The 22922-nt window shown below is 42.4% G+C and overlaps 1 protein-coding gene across 3 annotated transcripts in view; it reads left to right on the top strand.

Annotated features, from left to right (window-relative positions):
* The window catches only part of Akt (Akt kinase), a 319015-nt gene that overhangs the window by 135347 nt on the left and 160746 nt on the right, over positions 1–22922 (top strand). For 2 of the 3 annotated variants that reach the window (XR_010861220.2, XM_067155279.2), the window contains exon 1: positions 14601–14697. The exons of the other annotated variant lie outside the window; for it this stretch is intronic. Coding sequence is in view for 1 of the 2 variants with exons in the window: in XM_067155279.2 (XP_067011380.1) it covers positions 14607–14697 (91 nt within the window). In the remaining variant the exon portion in view is untranslated. Of the gene's footprint in view, positions 1–14600; positions 14698–22922 lie in introns of those variants that run through there. 3 annotated transcript variants of the gene reach the window in all.

The raw sequence follows: 22922 nt of genomic DNA, 5'->3' as shown, positions 1-22922 counted from the left end.
ATTATTATTATTATTATTATTATTATTTATTTATTTATTTATTTATTTATTTTCCACTAATTGTAGTTACAATTTAGGGATGGTGAATGGAGAAAGGGCATAGCCCCACATACACAACAGTGCCTCAAAGAGAATAGAGCTGTGTTAGTGTCTTTTGGGGAGGGGGGGGGGGTGCCGTGAGGCTCCGCCCCGCCTCACAGCCCGTGGTGACCTACCTGTTTGGACAAATGACCGACAAGCGAGTACTAACGCAGGAACATAGCCTAGTACAAGAGTACAGAATAACTTGAGGTGCAAAGGCTAGTCTTCTGCCAGCTACTTCCACCCCTCCGTAAAGGAGAAGTTATGAGAAACCTCCCTAAACCCACCAGGCAATCCCATATCTCCTTTCGGCACTGGTTACTCTGTCGCGGTCGTACCAAGACATCCCCGGCGTTAGACCACTGCCGCTCAAGAGCCACTGTCACCCCCGGTCCATGGCCGCCTGCAAGGCTTTCAAGATAGAAAATGGAGAAGATAAAATAAAATAAAGAAATTTTGACGCGCGGTCGAGAGAGAATAAAGAAATAAAAAGTAGTCTTGCAAACGCCCATGCGGATGGCCAGTAATGCGAAAGCTCTTCCCAAAAAAGCTACTTCGCATACCCCCTTCAAAGTAGGATATTTTTGCCACCGCACTTATAACATTAAGGACGGACCGCATAGAGAATGTGGTGCCACACCATTGTTGTCACAGCGGTGGTGGTGAATGTTGTTTTAAGAGGGCGTACAACGGGGCAATCATTCTCCGATAACACTAATCAGAGGGGGAGGGGGGGGAGTAGAAGGGACCCGACAATTAGAAAAAGGAAGATATCGGCCAAAGAAAGACAAAGTCCACTACGGGCATGAAAATGAAAGACTCCCTAGGCCTCGTGACCTAATACCATCGGGGTCTGAAATGAACAAGAGTTGATCAACTGAGGTAGGGTAGGACAGATGATAGTGAGGAGCCTGGCACAAGCAATGCCAGGGCTCAGCTAAAGACCCTGTGGTCGCCAACCCACGCTCCCACGTTGAGTCCCTGGAGCCCCTTTTAGTCGCCTCTTGCGACCCACAAGGCAAGTTAAAATATATTAAAGCTCCTACAAACTTCACGTCTGGTAGAAGAGAAATAACTGACATGGCGAGCATCACATCTAGACTAGCATTCATCTTTGGTCTTCTGGAGGTAATTCCTCGTAATATTAACGTTGTTACTGTTGATTATTTGACTAGATACTAAGGAACAGTACAGGGCAAGGTATATTGCGGAAATCATATTACGGAGGCTGTTACGAAAGGTTTCACATCTCACATGGTTATGATTATGAGAGTATTTACGGGGTGTAGTGAAATGAAATGGCGTATGGCTTTTAGTGCCGGGAGTGTCTGAGGACATGATCGGCTCGCCAGGTGCAGGTCTTTTGATTTGACGCCTGTTGGCGACCTGCGCGTCGTGATGAGGATGAAATGGTGATGGTGATGATGATGATGATGACGACGACGACACATACACCCAGCCCCCGTGAAAGCGAAATTAACCAATGATGGTTAAAATTCCCGAACGTGCCGGAAATCGAACCCGGTACCCCAGTGACCAAAGGCCAGCACGCTAACCATTTAGCCATGGAACCGGACAGGGGGTGTAGTAAGGATGTAAGGAGAGGGCGTGTAAGTCTCTGGCAAGAACCCAGTGTATGGGATCCTCACCAAGACTACTTGATACGAGAACTGGAAATGATTCAAAGGAAAGCACCACGATTTGTTCCGGATGTTTTCCGACAAAGGAGCAGTGTTACGAAAATGTTACAAACTTTGGACTGGGAAGACTTGGGAGTAAGGAGACGAAATGCTCGACTTTGTGGTAAGTTTCGAGCTGTCAGAGATATGGCGTGGAATGATATAAGCAGACGAATAAGCTTGAGTGGTGTTTTTAAAAGTAGGAAAGAAGTATGAAGATAAAGTTCGAATTCAAGAGGAAAAAATTGGTGCAAATATTCGTTTATGGGAAGAAGTGTCAGGGATTGCAATAATTTACCAAGGGAGATGTTCAATAAATTTACAAATTATTTGCAATTATTTAAGAAAAGACTAGGGGATGTGCCACCTGGACGACTACCCTAAATGGGGTGATTGATTGATTGATTGATTGATTGATTGATTGATTGATTGATTGATTGATTGGCAGGCAGGAGATATCGTGGGTATTATTCTACTGCCCCATCCAGGAGATTGATTGATTGATTGATTGATTGATTGATTGATTGATTGATTGATTGATTGATTGATTGATTGATTGATTGTCAGTGACTTACGCTGGGATCAAGACGTGGGATACCAGTAGACTTAGGTTACCCCTTTTCGATGGTAGGTTTAGTGAACGTCAAGCCTTCAGCATTTTGAGCTGCAGCCTATAGCCAACGGAGAAGCCTGCTGTGTTGTGAAATCTGCTTCACAAGCTTGGCCTCTGCTCCATGCTCAACCCCTGATCAGTGGAGATGGTAGCCGCAGGTTTAGCAAATGGATAGAATGCTTGCCTTTGGTCCGATGGCCCCGGATCAATTTTCAGAATCAACCTCCTCATACTGTTAATTCCCTGGCTTGGGGACTGGGTGTTTATGACGTCTTCGCCATTCATTTTATCCTCAATAGGACACCACCATCCCTACACAGATGCCATGCATTATTATTATTATTATTATTATTATTATTATTATTATTATTATTATTATTAAATACAAATGTTGAATTTTACAGCGGTCGTACCCATCGTTCACTGGTTTATTAGCTTCCTCGGGAGATCAGTTGTGGTGTCTGACCCATGATCACGGGTTCGATTCCAACCAACAAAAGAGAACCTGAAAGATTGCATTTCATTTTAGCAGTTGTACCTGTAAAAATAAAACTATATTGCTCCTATAACATCAGCCCTGCAGTGTCTTCTACAAGGCTGTAGAATTAAACGGGAGTGAAATACCAGCACTCTGTTATCTGTATGATTAAATCAGAAGTATGAGATGAAGTATATACGATGAGTAACGCATGGTTGATAGTAGTGGCGATCTGACGGACCGAAGCTTAGCACACCTATCCCTCCTGCCCACGCTCCTATCCAATATACAACAGCAAGCCGCTATGGGTGATAAGAGGGGAGAGGTTCGAGAGTCTGGGCTGCGATATCGGTCTCCGATGCTTAGCTCTCAAAATATGTGCGACGTTTTTTCTCACTGCTTTCAAGTTTTGAAAATGGAACGTGTCAGATGCTTACATTATAATGTGCTTTAGACTTCCATCATTCTCAATTATTGAGTTTTGGGCTTCACCGATAGCCTTGGTAACCCTCGGTATACGCCACTGCTTATTACTGCTTACGTTTTCATGCAACAGTACTGCAGTGTTCAAAGTTCTTGTTTAAACAGCTTTCTCATAAAGTAGTAAAGTTTAATTTTATGTAAATTCGTCATCTTGCCCCGTGTCCGGGGTAAGTTGTCGAACCTATTGGGGTAAGATGACGAACATTCTTCTCAACTGTTTCAACACGGAATTAAATTTGTTAAACACACTATCAAAACTTGAAGTAACTTAATTTTCATTATGTACTACACATTTCTAAACAACATACATTTGAAAAGTGTTAAAATACTTTAAAATAAATTAAAATTGTTTAGAAATTCCTGCTCAAGTTAACTACTGTGCACTGCATTGAATGCAAGAACTCTGAAGAAAACAGTTTTAAACTGGAATGTCCTCAGCACATATCACAGAGAAACCGTCCAGTACCTTCATAACTTCAGCAGTCTTTTACAGTTATTACACATTGATCCAGTCTTCATTATTAGAAGATGAACATAGGCTACTTTTATTCACTGTTCTTCATAATATCTTTCTGTTGTCACTGCTGGAGAGCAATCTTCCGCATCAAATATTTGTGGGTTGAATGGGTCAATTCCAAATGCTTCAGATCTTTCAATGGCGTTGCTCATAGTTGCATTACATAACATCTGAGATTCTTTGGCAGCATGCATTGCGGCTATCATGCTTACTTCATCCCAGTCCCGTCTATCCGTCTTCCGTTGATAATTTCTAGGTATTTCTGTAATTAGCGTAAAAGTACGGGTGACTACGTGTAGGCTATACCTGGCTTGGGGTAAAATGACGAATTCGTCAAATTGCCCCCCCCCCTCCCCGTCCTCTTGCCCCACGCTACTTGGGAAAGGGTTTGCCCTTATAATAGACGGTTTGCAATCAAGATTCGGTTAACACTGAAGTAAGTTGGAAATACATTGACACTTAAAAAAAATAAAACAGTTAATTCGTATTGTGAGCCCTCTAGCAGTAGAAGCTTCCTGCACATACCTGAGATATTTTAGTGCGACAGCGCCAGACAGACAACCCCCTGCCACTGCTTGTCCCAGACTGAAAGAAGTTTCCTTCTATGTGTAAGTTATACGTGTGAGATACCGGACCCAAGGCCACGCGGTAGCTAATTTAGTGAACACAATACTACAAAAGTTATGGTCGATTCGTTATCTTGCCCCGGTTTCCCCTGCCTCTCTACAAAAAATAAGTTTGCAAAGGTAATTTTTTTTTATTGAGTTGAATTAAACAGAGAAATGCATAGCGTAGGTCTACTTAAAAATTATTTTTATGTCTGTAATATTACAAAAATATGGTTTCCTTCAAAATATTGGGGGAGCAACTGCCACCCCTTGCCATCCCTGAATTACGCATACTGAAGCTGTTTAGTACCAGTCGTTGACAAGTTAGTTTTTAATTGCATCAGCAATGTCATATAATGGAGGCGATGGGCAGCAGAAGAGACAAACTAACAAGAATCACTCTGTATAATGCTGTGTTTCATGAGTTGTAGGGGCGTAAGCCATTAAAGGGCATCGCATTGTTTTCTTCCGGCTCGACGATATTTCCGCTTGCACACTCTCCCACTGACCTACTTCTTGGAGTGATCGTTTAATTTCACGTTTTCCTTCTGTTGGTGATTATTTTTTTAAGGAGAAGTACAACGTGGCTCTAATTGAAGCAGGGAGATAAAAAAACCACTAACTCCAATTTTTGGCGATATTGAGTTATGGGCACGATGGGGCTTCTTAGTGTGTTCCGCATCAATGGAAGGCAAGAATGGCGTAATTCCGTCATTCATCTGCATACAGGAGGTGCTTTTAAAATCCACGGAAAGCAAAACACCTCTTATTCCATGGAATTCGAGAGTTTTTGCATTCTATGCTTTATTTACAGGTAGATGGATATGATGTTGTACAGGTTAAACAAACTATGATATATGACTACCCTCAATATTTCTCTAAAATATTCAAGGGAAACCCAAGTACTAAAGAAACTAAGCATAGTCCAACCGAGAAGTTCCTCATATTAGAAACTAAAGTGATACGATATTCAGCATCCCACAAAAATGGAATCCATGTGTGTAAAACTATGAAAGGTACAATATGGAGTCGATTTAACATCCAGAGACCCAATACAACTGCATCTTTTCCCACTCAACAAAAGTACAACTCACCCTTGCCACTGAAAAGAGAAAAGCAAAAGTACTTGCAAAATTTAATGAAGTTCATTTCTGAGGAAAGTAGGATGTATTACAAAACACTGTTTGCCGCCAGTAATAACGCTGTTTCACAGACTGAATAAGAGAGTGAAAGTGAAACAGAATACCTGTAATGAAAGTCTTAAGCATATTTGTCGTTATATTTATGTATTTTAGTATGATTTACGTTCAAGTATTTAATAGATTTCAGGCTCACGCTGTACCTTTGAAATTTAAAAATGTAACAGTGCTAATTTTTATAATAAACGTTCATATTCTATCGTCTCATATGGTAGTTATGACATACTGGTACGTTTTCTGTCACATTTTTTATATTTTCATTATTTCATACACTCCGGAGGTCAAAAAACCCCTAACACCACCGCTATTTAATTCTAATTATAGCATTAAATTATATCAACACTTGGGTTATGAAGAATTTAATTGATAAAGAATACACTTTTACTTAATATGAGCACATAAACACATTAGATTTAAAACCAGTGAAAGGAATAATCAGTTTTTTTCTCTCTCCTGTAAAATTAGGTTTACTGGAGTTAGTGGGTTTTTGATTTCCCTGCTTCAATTTCGATGGTAATCTTCATAGTCTCACTGATTTACTGATTTATTTATTTATTTATTTATTTATTTATTTATTTATTTATTTATTTATTTATTTATTTTATGGCTTTAAGTGTCTGGAGTGTCCGAGGAGATGTTCGACTCGCTCGGTGCAGGTCTTTCATTTTGATGGCCATAGGCGACTTGGGCGTCTGGATGTCGGATGATAACGAGGTAGGGAGAGGGTGAAACCCAGTGTCAGCATATAGCCTACTTCTGTCGAATAACACCAAGGGGTTTGTCCCTGGCTTAACGTCTCCATCCGACGTTGCTGTCAACAGCATCTCACTCCATATGAATTTGGAATTAAATTCAGGTCCCGCAGTGGGTGGGGATGGTAGAGTTACACCTGCGGTATCCCATGCCTCTTCCAAGAGGTGGCTAAAAGGGGCCAAGGGGCTCTTAACTTTTGAGCGAGGTTTGGCTACCACCGGGCTCTTTTCTGAGTCCTGGCATTGATTCCACTTACTTGCGCCAGGCTCCTCACTTTCATCTATCTTATCCGACCTCCATTGGTCAACTGTATTTTTCCGACGCCGACGGTATTAGAGCATTCGAAGCCTAGGGAGTCTTTCATTTTCACGCCCTTCGTGGCCCTTGTCTTTCATTGGCCGATACCTTCAGTGTCGGATCCCCTCCATTTTTCCTCTCTGATTAGTGTTGTTGCCTAGTTGTACTTCCTCGTAAAACAATAAACACCACCAGCACCACCAATTGAATCCAGGCTTTTGGCACTCAATTTAATGATTAGAAATTCTATATCACTCCGTCTCCTATCCTGCCGACTAACATTCTGATAATGACTTTTTCACCAACGGGGTTCGAACCGTCTAACTATGCTGTTAGACCCTATAGACTTGACACCTTAACGAACATGGCTAACAGGCGTGCTGGATCTTCATAAAAAAAAAAAAGGAGCTAATGATCGCGGGATTTTGCAGCTTATAAAAACAATCACGACAGCAACTACCACCATCGCTACGACATCTGAGAAATATTTTCTCTTCAGTAATGTTCGCCATTGATGGACTTCGTTATAAAACAGTGTTGCCAGGTCTCCCGAAATTTCAGGAGATCTCCCGATTTTTTTGCAACACACCAGAGAACCAGAAAAAGCAAAAAAGATATCCCGAAATGTCTTCTAATCCAAACTTAAGGAAAATTAATAATAATGATTTAATGGTGCATATTATATTTGTGCCTCGTGTCACTGCGTGACGTTTTATTGATAACATCACACGTTACTTTCTTCCCCGCATTCATTTTAGGCTCGAATTGAACTCAAAACTCACGCTTGACTGCATCATTCGAAGGGAAATCCCCAACTCGCATATATGATACGAAATCTACATCCTGCTTCGACTTCAGAATTGGCCTACAATGTCTACGCCTGATAAACAACTACATCTACAGGAAGAGTGGGAAGAAGAAGAAGAAGAAGAAGAAGAAGAAGAAGAAGAAGAAGAATAGAGTGGCCAGAGAGTACGGGTGAGTGAAATTACATATTTTTCTCATAACTTCAAATGACTATTGCATTCTGTAATTTAGTTACATTATAACACTTCAGCGCTCGAGAAACTACAGACATTTTCATTAAAACTCCTGAAATGTTTACGTACAATCTACCGATTTCATTATTTGTAGACCTGGCGACACTGTATAAAAATCTAAATTCGTGAATATCTTGATTGTTATGCTCGTAAGGTAAAAATTGAAATTTGATTTTCTTTAATTATATATACACTTCATTAGATGAATGTAATATTTCCGAAGACACTTGGAATTCTGTAAATTTATTATTATTATTATTATTATTATTATTATTATTATTATTATTATTATTATTATTATTACAGTATCACGAATAGTTCGGTTTCTAGAAAAGTTATTTTTGGTTAATTTACATTTAAACAATTGCCCACATTAATTTCTGATTCAGAGTGTATTATTATTTATTCTCTGGGGCCATCGAGGACCACGCTAAGTCTTGTTACATTTGGCAGTGAATTTTGCTTTCTTTTGATTCTTTCTGTGTGGGTCTGCTTTTGCGTTCTTCTGTCCAAGGGACACCGTGTCTTCTCTTTGGTTGTTCGTCTCGGGTTAGCCTGTTCGTCGCTACTTTCTTTCGGAAAAGATCTCTGTCAAAGGCGTCTTCCGGTTTGATCTGTAGCACCTGAAGTTGTTCTTCGGTGTTTCTAAACCAAGGCATCGTAGGTTTAGGTTTGTATCAAATTTATTTATTTATTTATTTATTTATTTATTTATTTATTCTTGTTGCGTTGAGGCCCCTTGGAGCACGTGGTTCCTGACTCTTAGCCCAGTATTCCTTCATCTTTGCGCTGCCGGTTCCTTTCCTTTCCTGGGTCCACTTCATTCCCACTCCAGGACGCGGCTGTAAGTGACTGGAGTGTCAGATGTTCTGATCGGCATTCTGAATTCATTCCTGTTGAGTATATCTTTGATTTCATTTTTTAAAAATTATATTTCTTTTCGAACCAGTTTCGTCCATTTAGCATTTGTCCCTTTTCCTCTGGAGAAAGTGTTGAAGATTCTTGAGGTCAATCTCTTGTTGTCCATTCTGACTATGTGACCATAGAAGACAAATCCGCTCTTTCTCATGGCTGATGTTATGATCTCAGAATGTTGGTAAAGCTCGTTGTTATGCCTAATTCTGTATTCACCTCCCTCTTTAGGCTTCATGACTAGATGTTCATTAACATTCGAGGTTATCCATTCTCCGAGATATTTGTAGGAGTCTTCTTTATTACCGTATCCCCATGTGGAAATGAGTTGGGTGCATAAGGCCATTTATTTGTTTATTATTTATTTATCCTAACTGTTGGAACCCATTTTTACAGGAATAGCATTTAATACATTTTGGTTCTTGACACAGGCATTACAGAACATAATGGGGAATGGATTTTAGGGACTGTAGTAGCCAGATTTTCTGAATAGATGATATAACGGCTTTGAGAGTGCCAGTTTACAACTGTTCAGGAAGCACTGGAGATCAGATCTTGTACTACGTACAAACATGGCACAGTGAAACAGTAAATGGGCTGCTCTTTGAGAAGATTCATAACAACGTAGATAATCGTCTGTGGCATTAATTTTAAAACGACCGAGCGCAGTTGTGAGCATGCATTCGGGAAATAGTGGGTTCGAACCCCGCTATCGGCAGCCCTGAAGACGGTTTCCCGTCGTTTCCCATATCCACACAAGGCAAATGTTGGGCAGTACCTTAATTAAGTTCACGGCTGCTTTCTTTCTACTCCTATCCCATCGTCGCCACAGACCTATGTCTGTCGGTGCGATTTCAAGAAAATTGTAAACAAAATTAAAACGTTCAGAGTACCATTTACACTTTTAATGGCCGGAGAGAAACCAAGCAATAACGACCTCGGGCACTAATGTTTCCCATTTACAATCACATCCATTACCAGGTTAGACACGTGTGGGCTGAGAACTGATCCTTGCTGTGACTCCCACTCCCATCTTGAATCTTTAGTTCTTCGCCACTCTTAAACCTGGATCGTTGTCCTTTCATACATTTCCTTTACATCCTCACGTATTTTTCTGGAACACTTTATTCTTTCACACATCTCTGTATCTTTAGCCTTGGCGCTCTTATCAGATGCCTTGTCAAATTCTACAAACACCCTGTGTAGCTCTATTTCTGCTGTTTTCATTGAGGACATTCATTCTGTGGAGAAATAATACGCATTATATCTAAACATTTCAAATAGAGTAATGGCGAGAAATCGATACATCTTTGACCGTCTCGGTTCATTGAATGTTATCTTGTAATGCAGTTCACGTCATCGTGTGTATTCTTTTGGATTGTGTAGAAATAATTGTTCCTTGTATAGTCATTGAAGACCCGTGCCACCTTGAAAAGAACGATCTGGTGAAACTATAAAGCGCATCCCCTGTGGAACAGGAAGTAAACATCTGTGCAGCTTATAGATAACGGTCCTAGTGTAGGGCTCGTTTCCATGAATCAGCTTACTTGCGCGTGCTACTACTTCCGTTAGCAGACAACTGTACAACTGGATGTGCCGCCCCTCTTCCCGTAACCCGTACTCTTCTCAGAAATGTTCATTCATATACTGGCGTTGTACATACGTGATTGGGCAGGTCGTCAGTGCAATACATAATAATGCCGTCCGACTCCATGGCCAAATGGTTAGCGTGCTGGTCTTTGGTCACAGGGGTGCCGGGCTCGATTCCCGGCAGGGTAGGGAATTTTTACCAATATCGGTTAATTTCGCTAGCACGGGGGCTGGGTGTATGCGTCGTCATCATTTCATTCTCATCACGACGCGCAGTTCGCCTACGGCCGTCAAATCAAATCAAAAGACCTGCATCTGGCGAGCCGAACTTGTTCGCGGACACTCCCGGCACTAAAAGCAGTTTCATTTCATAATTCTGTCTCCCTTTCTTTGTGCCCAACAGAGAAGTACGATTAAACTTATTTACCTCATGTATTTCTGTTCATCTTCTCATTGACATCTTCATGTTGAAAGCATTTCTTAGCATACCATCCTCAATTGTGCCGACATTTGAAGGGCTGAAGAGCCCGGAATGGTTTCAAATTGAGTCTTGGAAAGCTCTATCAAACTAAAAAAAAAGTTCAAAAATCACTTCCGGCCTAAATGCAGTTCCGGAAAAACAGCCTAAATAGCTTGTTTCTTTACTCGTTTTCTTTTTTATTCAAATTCTAACCAAATTAACTTATTAACATAATTATTTCTGTAATGTGTTCCTTGGTTCACTACCTCAGGCGTTTTTTAGTTTTTTAAAATGTCCGCACCGAATGTAGCTATAAGGGCTTAAGTGAAACTCTGCATTGACTCACATTAGCGCTCGTAGTGGTAAAAAAGGGCAAACTGCTAATCTAATCCACGGCCGACTGGATCCCTCGCTGCGCTCAGCTAGCTAGAGCGACGTATCAAGTCGGCCGTAATCTAATCGACCGGATAACGATGATTAAGAAAAGGCTTGTAATTTGTAGGATTAAATGTACAATAATTATATTCTCATACTTTATGTATATTTTATTTACCTAAAATTCGTAGCTCACATCCCTAGTGTGTATTCAACATTGAGTTGCTTGCCTGAAGGGGTGTGGATTTTTCATGACTTCCAATGACAGGGTAAGATTGAACATTGCCGGGCTGAGTAGCTCAGGCGGTTGAGGCGCTGGCCTTTTGATCCCAACTTGGCAGGTTCGATCCTGGCTCAGTCCGGTGGTATTTGAAGGTGCTCATATACGTCAGCCTCGTGTCGGTAGATTTACTGGCACGTAAAAGAACTCCTGCGGGACTAAATTTCGGCATCTCGGCGTCTCCGAAAACAGTAAAAAGGTAGTTAGTGGGACGTAATGCATATTACATGATTATTAGATTGAAACTTATGTTGATCATCCTATTATTGTTCATTCTTAAATGTGACCGTGGAATTTCAATCACTTTTTCCTGAAAGTTCCTGAGATTATTTCAGAATGCCAAAATAGCTGATGAGATTTCCTTTTCATCCAGATTACCGAGCCAGTGGCTGCGCAGTTTGGGTTACATAGCTATCAGCTTGCATTCGGGAGATAGTGTGTTCGAACACCACTGTCGGCAGCGCACTGAGTATGGTTTTCGGTGGTTTCCCATTTTCACACCAGGTGAAAGCTGGGGCTGTACCGTAATGAAGGCCATTCCCACTCGTAGCCCTTCTCTATCCTATCGGCGCCATAGGACCTGTGTCTGTGCGACATAAACAAACAGATTGTTTGTCTGACTGCAACCTTCTGTGAATTCAGCCTCGTATACAAAGCCGTAGCTGCTGGTGTTCCTTACAACCTGGCGTCAGAGTTTTGAATAAAGGTGACTCTAGGGTGAAACTGTCATCTGTTGTTTGGAAGGACGTCCGGCTTTCAACACGCGATCCTTCCAGTTTCAGTGTGGGAAGCCACGACCCTCTGGTTCGGATCGCGAATTACTCTGTTGGTTACGTTGATCATGATCACTAGATTTAAAAACACCTCACACTCTATTTCCAATGTGACTGTACCTGCGCTTACTATGTTTTTAAAATTCAAAGCAGAAGCGTAGCGAATTAATAACTAGATACAGTTGGAGTGTTGTCATTGTGATGGCGTGCGGGAACGACGCCCGAGGGTGTGCATGTACACACTTCATAATGTGGCGGTCGCGCGCATTACGTAAGCAACAAGTGGTAACACATGTGTAGAGAACTTTCTAATGAACGCTAAAAAAATCTCATCATTAAATGAAGGCGATATCTATGGTAGGCACGACAGTTTACTGCACCCAAAACTTTTGCATTATTTCTTTGTAAATCGTGCCTCGTTTCAGTCCCCTCGTGTGAAGAAAAGTAGCCTGTCGTAATACAGCGATTCCACGTGGGATATTGGTCGTGTATTTTCTCTGATAATGGAAAATAATTTGTGGTACATGAAACTTAAGGAATCTTTGTTCTTGAAGTTTCTTGTTTCCTGCGTTATCCATTGTATTCCATTTATATCAGTCTTGGAAAAGTTATGTAGGATAGTCGATGATGTTGGGAAGGTGGACATTAGCGAAACCGAAAGAAAACTTGTTTTGCCCTTAAACAGTAAATTACAATTCTTCTTATTCTTTTGTTACCGCTGTTCCCACACATGTGGGGTCGCGGGTGCAAACTGCGTAACACAATTGGATTTGGCTCTGTTTTACGACCGGATGCCGTTTCTGACGCCAACCCTATATGGAGGGATGTAATCTCTATTGCGTGTTTTTGTGGTTGTTAGCAGTGTGGTGTGGTGTTGTCTGAATATGAAGAGGAGAGTGTTAGGACAGACACAAACACCCAGTCCCCGAGCCAGTAGAATTAATCAGAAGCGATTAAAATCCCCGACCCATCCGGGAATCGAACCAGGACCCTCTGAACCGAAGGGCAGTAGGCTGACTAGTCAACCAACGAATCGGACAAACAGTAAATTACACTACCTGACGAAAAAGTTAAGCTCCCATAAGGAGTCGTCTAATATTATCCCATTTGACCATTGATGTGTGTGTTAATGATTAGAAGTGTAGGACGCCCACCAGAGTGTATTCATGATGGAACGTCCTGTTAAGTTGTTGCCAGTCAACTGCTGTGAGTCAGACAGTTAAGCAAGAGATGCAGACGCGTTAGACAGTCTACCCACCAATTTGACAGAGGCTGCATTGTGGGACTGCATGAGGCTGATTGCTCGTATCGTGCAATTGCCAGGCATGTGTGCCATTCAGATGTCACAGTGGCCTGATGTTGGATACATTGCGTACATGAGGGCACCCAGTCACGTCGTGCTGGTTCGGGTCGACCAAGAAACACTGCCCTGAGGGAGCATCGTCGTATGGTGCGCAAAGCATTCGGGAATCCCATAACTTTTGGCACCAGACAAGGCGAACATGTACTGGAGACTCTACAACATCCTGTGAGTTCCTGTACAGTATCTCGACGACTCGCATCCGTCGAAATGGGGCCCTACCGCCCCATGCGTCGGTTGCCATTGACACCAGAACACCAACGCCTGTGTTTGGAGTGGTGCCTTGTCCGGGAGGTGTGGACAGAGAACGACTGGCGTCGCATAATGTTCAGTGATGAGTCCCGCTTCTCCATAACCTCCGGTGACCATCGTTTGCGGGTTTGGCGGCGTCGAGGGTTGAGGGCAGATCCTGTCCATATTGTGGAAAGACACACAGGCGTAATCTCTGGCATCATGGTGTGGGGAGCCATGGGATATTGTTTAGGTCACCTCTAATAGTGCTGCGGCAGACTTTGATGGCACAGCGATACGTCACATTCTGCGCCCGCACGTCCTACCCCTTATGGCAAAACAGCCTGGGGCAGTGTTCCAACAAGATAATGCACGTCCACACGCATATCTATAGACTGCCTAGAGCATGTTGAGGTCCTCCCGGGGTCACCAAGATCGTCGAACACGTGTGGGATGACATTGGAAGGGGATACCGTCCCAGTACCAACCTGCGGGACAGCTGCAATTACTGTGGACGAACTTGCCTCAGGAGAGGATCCTAAAGCTGTTTGATACCATTCCGAATAGCACACGGGCGTGCATTACGGCCGCGGGGGGGGTGGGGGGGGGGGTGCGCGATACCCTACTGACCTGGCGCCAACATTCCACGTGTAACTGCCAACGACCTTGTCTCTTTCATCCCACATTGTAATTAGTTCAATAAAGGCACATGGTCTTTCAGCACTTGTAGTTTCATTTACTTTCAACTACTCCTGGTGCTTAACGTTTTTTGTCAGGCAGTATATTTGCTATCTTGAGCTTTTTATATAAGGACTCTGGCTTATGCTTGATTTTTAAAAGAATAATGTAACGTTTCAGGCTGGGTTGAGTGGCTCAGATGATAGAGCGCTGGCCTTCTGAGCGCAAGATGATGGGTTCGATTGTCGAGGATGTGATTATGAAGTGGAAACGGGAAGACTCGACATCAGGTAGGCCACGAGTTTTTTAAGTAAGTGCTATGAGAAAATCATGCGACATCGTACAGTACTATCACCCAAAAATTTCGTAGTACCACTAATTTTGCAGCTAGCACCATGAATGTGCGCCGGAAGATCCAGGACTGGGGTTAAACCACAGATTTCACTGACGAACACCATGCGCCGCGTTTAGTAGTGGTCCGTAGACGACTGGAGACGCGTGAGTTTGAAGTGATGAATAACGCTATGCCCTGTGGCGGTTAAATGGGAGGGTTTGTGTATGACGAGTGCCAGTCTGTACCGTGCATACAATGAAATTTGGCGGGAGTTTTTATGGAAGAACTTGATACTTCATAGCACGTAAAAAGCGGGAGGTTATAAGGACATTTTGACTGAAGCGTGTGAATATCAGTTGGGAGAGAATCATTTGATCATTGTGTATTTCAGCATGACAATGCTCTCTGCTTTAGGGAAGGTCTGTCTTGAGTGGTTTGTGGACATTACGGTTCCGGAAATGAACTGGCCAGTCTAGAGCGTTGACCTCAGTCCTATCCTACACCTCAGGGGTGAACTAGAACGGCGACTTCGCTCAAGACTCTGACTGTCACTAACTACGCTTCCTACAGCGCTGCCGTCTAACTCCGCCGGAGTCGTTCCGAACGCGGTGGACAGTCTCATCTGTAGAGTTCGAGCTCTAAAGGAAAGGCAAGAGTGGGCCCACGTACACTACACTATACTCCGTACGGCTCTACTTCTAAATTGACGTTTTAGCAGATTTTGGCTCTCTCTGGTGGTTATGCGCTGAAGCATAGACATCCAACCAATCCCAAGCTGCCATTCATATCGATTTATATCGGCAGAGCACGATCTCGAAACTTAGTTGCCAACTCTAATATTTACATTCACCACGTGGTTAACCTATCTCGCTCAGCGTGTTTGGTATTCGGTACGGTTCGCGATCTTTTGCATTTTCCTTCAATATTTAGTGTGTTTTTCATATTGCTGGAGGGTTCCAGTGACTCTGAGATCAGTAGAGTGTTCCCTTTGTAGGCCATAACCTCCTTTCTGTGCCAGCCATTAGGCGTTAATGATGTGTCATTTCCTCATTCTCTTTTATTGTTATTAATATATTCTCTTATAGTGCCAGATATTGTTAGAAAGTGTAGTTCTTGTGAATTTGTTTTCAATCCATATTCATTCGTTTTTCTGAGTACTATATTACAATTTAAAAGGGCTGTTTACCGCGGTCATATTGCATCAGCTGTTCTCGCAGGCGTAGCGCGCTGGCAACAGAGGGAAGGCGATGCTCATCTGTTTTGCGAAACTTCAATTTAGAAGTAAGGCCGTGCGGAGTATAGACTGACCTTCTTACCTCCACTTTCTTCTAGATGAGCTCAATGACGAATTTGATTGGTTTTATATCCCACAAAACAGTATGTTGACCACACGGAAAGCACTTGACCGTGTCATCCTTCCAGTCGAACTGCGATCCGCGAAGGAATCGTTTCTGTACGGGAATACTTGCTGACACAAAAACTAGCCCGACTCTTGTTTACCTCGTCCTATGATGATACTACTCATTAATAAACATTTGTCAATAAACTTGTGTAACCGCGGCTATACTCCCTGGTTTGGCCGGGTATCGAACGCGGTAATCTGTGAACCGAAGCTTACCTCGCTGGCCATTCAGCCAGAGACAAATTATTGTTATTATTATTATTATTATTATTATTATTATTATTATTATTATTATTGACTTCTGTTCATGCTTGTTTTAATCTGTTGCCTGTCGTTGTAAGATGTCTTAATCGCTTCGTCATTTGCTTTGTTCCAGTACCAGCGTTTATAGCCATCTCGTGTCGGTTATACCTGTTCGGCATTTCCGAGAATTTGGTTGTAAGATTCCCATGCTATAAATACTCGCATCAGAAAATAAATATATGGTAATGGACTGCTCCTTCTTTTTTCCCATGAACCGATTACGCCTGTTTTCCGAGAAATTTACCAGCGTGTCTCGCGAAAGTCTCATTCATAAACAGGTCTTCTAGCTCGTTGAAAATTACCTTTCAGCTTAAATTGCTAATGGATATCATTGACACGCCTAGTTAATGGGGATGACGGCAGAGATTTCTCGGAGATTACCGTGAACACATTAACAGTTCTGGTGAATATTGGGGAAGCCCCTTCTTGTGGCATGGACTGATTGATGTTTTTATACTGTGTTTAAGGAGTTCTACAGTCACCGGTGACCAGTCTCATTCATTAAGTAAATAATTATTTTCTGATTAGAATGAAGAGAGAATGGTTGCACCTAGCGAGTTGGCCGTGTGGTTAGGGTCGCTCAGTTGTGAGCTTGCATTCGGGAGTTAGTGAGTTCAAATCCCACCGTCGGTAGCCCTGAAGATGGTTTTCTGAAGTTACCTCATTTCCAAACCAGGCAAATGCTAGAGCTGTACCTTAATTAAGGCCATGGTCTCTATATCCCTCCACGAACCTACTACGCTGGCGAATCATGGGGAGAGTGGTACTCCCACGTGGCGCGTTCCAGGTGCCGGTTAGGGTGGGGGTGGGGCTAACCGGCTTGACCGTGGACTTCAGGGAAATAAAATAGCTCCCGCAGACCAAACACACAACCCCCTGTGGGTGGGGATATAGACGAAGAATACACCCACGGTATCCCCTGCCTGTCGTTGTGAGGCGACTAAAAGGGGTGATCAAGGGATGACCGAATTAGAACCATGAGACTACTTGTAATTAGTACCATTACGCGGGGAACACCATGGGTCGCCTTTACTTGCGAGTAGTACCACTATGTTAGGTACACAATAGGTTTGTGATCGAGCTCTATATCTGCAGTCGCTTTAGTGCGGCCATTATCCAGTATTCGGGAGATAGTAGGTTCGAACCCCACTGTCGGCAGCCCTGAAAATGGTTTTCCGTGGTTTCCCATTTTCGCACCAGGCGGGCTGTACCTTAATTAAGGCCACGGCCGCTTCAATCCCATTCCTAGGCCTTCGCTGTCCTATCGTCGCCATAAGACCTATCTGTGTCGGTGCGACGTAAAGCAACTAGCAAAAACAAAAAAAAAAAAGTTTGTGAATAGTAGCAACAGAGGGTGAATCAGTATGGGTTTTACAGTACCCGTGATTAGTACCACTACATGCGGAACACCACGGGTTTGGGCGTTGCCTGTAATTACTATAGTACCATTATGTGAGAAACACCACGGATCTGCATTGCCTATGATTAGTATCTACTATGTAAGGAACATCATAGGCTTCCGTTGCCTGTAAGTGGTGCCGCAATGTTAGAAATACCACAGGTCTGTGTTACATGTGCGCATTACATTACCTGTGAGTAGTACCATAATGTGTGGAATACCGCGAATCTATGTTACTTTTGATTGATACCGCAACATGACAAATACCATGCTTCTACTTTACTAGCGATAAGTACCATTATGGGGCGCCGATGACCTGGATTTTGGATCCCCTTAGACAGCAACCATCGTCGATTCATGATTGTGCTTTAGAAGCAGTCCCTTGATCAGTAATACTATTGTTTTACGCTAGTTTCTGGGAATGTGGGGCATTGCGGCTCAGATCCACTGATTGTTTTAAATTCATATTCATCTATTTAATCTTCGTCATCACGTTTTGAATTCTGGTCAGTTGATGATTTTGGACTTTTAAATTGTCATTACATTTCGTCTCATTGCGTACCATTAGGGGCCGATGACCTAGATATTAGACCCCATTAAACAACAAGCATAAGCATCATCATCACGCTATATCCCTTCTCAGTCCTAGCCCTTTCCTAGCCTTTCGTTGCCGGAAACCTTCGATGCTTTAGTCCAACGTTAAACAAATAGCAAAGAAAATGATTGCGTATTTGAACTTCTCCTTGCAACAATAATCAGAAAACTATCACCTTAGTAGTTTCCCGTTCCTTTCCTCACTAAGTCAGAAGGTTTTATTACATACCAGTCTGGCTAATAAGAGGAATACTTTCACACTATTCATCACAAGGACTGGCCGCATAAATAATGGTGATACTATATCTATCGCTGCTATAAGAGTAGCCGGAAACACCGCAAATAACTGATTGGACAGCCAAGAGGTTGCAGTACTGCATGGTTTGGTGTGTGTAGTAAGAGCTCATAATATTATCAGAGACCGGGCGAGTTGGCCGTGCGCGTAGAGGCGCGCGGCTGTGAGCTTGCATCCGGGAGATAGTAGGTTCGAATCCCACTATCGGCAGCCCTGAAAATGGTTTTCCGTGGTTTCCCATTTTCACACCAGGCAAATGCTGGGGCTGTACCTTAATTAAGGCCACGGCCGCTTCCTTCCAACTCCTAGGCCTTTCCTATCCCATCGTCGCCATAAGACCTATCTGTGTCGGCGCGACGTAAAGCCCCTAGCAAAAAAAAAAAATAATAAATAAATTATCAGACTGAAAAACACGTCCGCAAACAGACGAACAAATTTAAGCAACATTTGTGTTTAATGGATACATCCAGAGGAGTTCTATGTGACATGATTCAATTCTTGTGAAAAACAGGGAAAACAATCACGAAGTGTGCTTATGCTAAACGGCAACTCGCTGGTAACGCAATAATGGGCTACGATCTTGTGGATCACCCGCCTTACACCAGGATCTCTTCGATAGTCACGTCTGTTGGAGGAACCGGTAACCAGGAACCGAGCGTCGTCCTTCCCAAGGATGTAAATATACTTGTTCAGCATTGGGACAGGTACCGTTTTTTTGGTGTAGACTCCCTCAAACTATCATCAGTCGTTATGGTATGGTGTATGTTGTCCAATTTATCTTACATTGTACGTTTGTAGAAGTCTCCGAAAGCAGCAATGGCAAGTACAACCAGTGTTCAGTTTGCTTTATGTCGCACCGACACAGGTAGGTCTTATGGCGACGATGGGATAGGAAAGGGAAGAAAGCGGCCGTACAGCCCCAGCATTTTCCTAGTGTGAAAATGGGAAGCCACGGAAAACCATCTTCAGGGCTGACGATACTGGAGTTCCAACCCACTATCTTTCGAATGCGCCAAATCGCTCGACCAACTCTCTCAGCATTATTATAATGCGTTTTGCCCGCTAAGGAGCACGTAGAACCATTATTTGGCACTGGATTTCTTGTTCTTCTTATCTTCCCAAAAAATTCTTCGTCCTTTCACTATGGGCTTGTCGTCTCTCTTTATGTCCAAGCATTTTTAAATTTCAAGTTCCTCGCAGTTCGGTTCTTGGATGTGAACTTCGTGAATTAAATTTCAGTCTGGATGTGGTCCGTGTAGTTGTCAGTATTAACTTCTGCAAGGTCGCTTTTAGTGTCTACCAACCAGCGTAATTTGGTTTGTCGAGTTCCGTTAACGATGTAAAAAAAGATTATTTTTTTTTGGTCAGTCGAGAGTCGTCCATTCATGCCGTGTGTCCATAAAATTTCATGCGCCTCTTCCTTGCAACTGAGGAGAATCGCTGTCATAGAATACAGTTCTTCTGAGCTTTAACGCACCCAGATACCGTCTTGAATCTTGGGTGCAAATATCTTCCTGAATATCTGCCACTCTTTTTTTCTCCATGCTCTTGATGTTGATAGTTAAGGATGACGTCTCTATTGCGTAGAGTGCTTCTGGGAGAACAACTGTGTGGTAGTGTCGGAGTTTGGGTTTGATGGAAAGTGATTTATTATTGTACATATTCCAAGTGATTGTGTAGGCTTTACGTAATGTTTGTGTACGTGTTATATTAGCTGTTGTTATTATTACTATTATTATTATTATTATTATTATTATTATTATTATTATTATTATTATTATTATTGTTTGTACGTTTCGAGACACCAGTCTTTGTTTCCATTGAACAATCCTTCTCTCAGTCAGGGAGATTCCCTATCAGTTCTTTGCCCAGCTTTTTCTTAAATATTTCAAAGAACTTAGAAGTATATCAAACATTTCCCTTGATAAATTATTCCAATCCCTTACTCCTCGTCCTATAGATGAATATTTGCCCCAACTTTATCCTCATACTTCTAATAGTTACGCTCAAGCTTGTTCGTCTCCTCTGACAGCTCGAAAAATCCTACTTAGACGAGCATCTCGCCTCCTTATATATCGATGAAACCGAACATGAGATCGAGACAGATTGATGAAAGTAAAAAACTTGTTCTCAAACCAAATGCAAATGGACCTAGGTTCATCATGCAAGTGAGGCACTCTAATCCCCACGTGTTGTATAAGCTAGCTCGCAATTACTGGCAGACTCAATTTGTTGAAGCCGTGACCGTGCGATTAGCGTGCTGATGGATTTCAAGCCCTGCATTGTAGACTATGGACTTGTGATGGCTGCCGCTGCCGCCCGAGAAGATCCCGCAGGGATATTCGTGTGTGTAAAATACAGTGTAGCCCTCCCTTCCTAGTCTGGGAGCAGCAGACGGTCAAAATCGATCGCACCTCCGCTGCCTGGCTGTACCCAGCCGACTACTGTAATGTACTTCCTTCACACTTAAATTCTGTTGTTTCTTTTTAATGAGCAGAAGATCTTATAAGAATCGACGTGATCATCCCAATATTACTGGCGTGATGCCAACAAACGGATTTAAAGGCTTTAATTGCTTATTCTTCGGTTTCTCACATAGGGATCGTCCTAGGGGTTTTGATAACATTAAGTGTACGATAATTGTGGGGCTGAAGATCATTTTAAGATTGGTACGATGTACGACACTGGCAAAACATACCATAATTGTTGATAGTATCGCCCATGCGTTCTCGTTGTGCGATTTTCTCTTGTTCGTATGGTTAATGATTATCATGATGTAGATGCTATGAACAAAAATCATATGGAGGTAACTCTTTCTCACAGTGTCTACTTACTGCTGGCTGTATTTTGGCGACAAAGAACCATCCACAGCCAACGATGTACTTCATATTTCTACAGTGGATTCTTCCAATTCTTTTTTTTTTCTTTTCTTGTGAGACTCGTATTACTGCGCTACTTGCAATGATGACTTTCATCTGCAAAACTTTTTTATAAGTATACGGGCGAGAAATTTGTGCTACATACAAACCCTTCGAGTACATAGATGTAGGAGAAGTGTGCACTCCTCGTATTTTTCTTGTAAAAGGGAAAAGGTGCTTACAATTAAAGCAGAGATACGGATCCCCTCATGTCTCAGTCTTCCAGAAACAGTCAAATTACGATATCCACGCATTGCTACTGTACCAGACAGTAATCGCCACGTCGCGCTCGTCGCTGTTTTGGACGGCTGTTGGCTGTAGACCGCAGATTTTTGGTCTGCATTGACGAAGTCCTCCCATCAGGGAATTTGTGATCAGAGGAAAATTTTGCATCTTCTTTCTAAAACTTACGGTAATATTGGTTTTCGTTACTTTGCGGTACGGTACTTTCATATTCTGAGGTTGGAAACCCTAGGGTCTAGAAAACTGCATTCTTCGAATTTTTGACCGGAGAAGGTTCGCCTCCATGTCATTGCATATTTCAGCATTAGATATGGGGGCGAGTTCAATCCTCCGTGGTTATGTTTGTATTAGCAATAGAGGTTGAATCAAAACTGTTACCTTTCAAGTACTGGGCAGAGTGACGGCTATCCATGTTCTCGGTAGGAATCCTACAGTCAGCCACCCATAGATTTACCCCATTCCAGCTTTATGTTGGTGAAGTTTGATTCCTTCCTTAATATAATAGGTTGCTTTCTTTCCGCCCTTGTCCCGAATAACGTAGAATTGTCTTTTTATCTCGTTTTTTCTTGAATTAAATGAAATACTAGTAGTACTCGTGACTCCCCACCGCATTGAAGTAATTTGACCTTACTTTTTCACGATCTCCCTGCTTCCGTATTTTCTGGTTCTGTGGGCGTACCTTTCCCGTATTCAATTTCATTAATTTACATTTTGCGCGCGCGCTCAGAATTCATTTAAGCGTTCGGCAGCGGGTAATTGATTCTACATCGACATTTTTCTATCGATTGCCTCGTTTAGAAATAGCCAAGCAATTAGTTTAAATTTTATTGCCTGCATACTCCGCTTTCCTTCTTTCTTTCTTTCTTTCTTTCTTTCTTTCTTTCTTTCTTTCTTTCTTTCTTTTTGTGCTCAGCTGGTGGCGGTTTGGCGTGATGTGGTTCCACTGGCCTTACTTAACATTTCATGTGAGCCGTGCTTAGCGAAAAAGAAAACTGTATGTGGATTGGACCAGCACAGTCTGATGCTG

Source organism: Anabrus simplex, chromosome 11 (assembly GCF_040414725.1).
Source record: "Anabrus simplex isolate iqAnaSimp1 chromosome 11, ASM4041472v1, whole genome shotgun sequence".
Taxonomy (NCBI): domain Eukaryota; kingdom Metazoa; phylum Arthropoda; class Insecta; order Orthoptera; family Tettigoniidae; genus Anabrus; species Anabrus simplex.
Note: the sequence above shows the minus strand (reverse complement) of the source record. Positions and strands in the feature narration are given on the sequence as shown.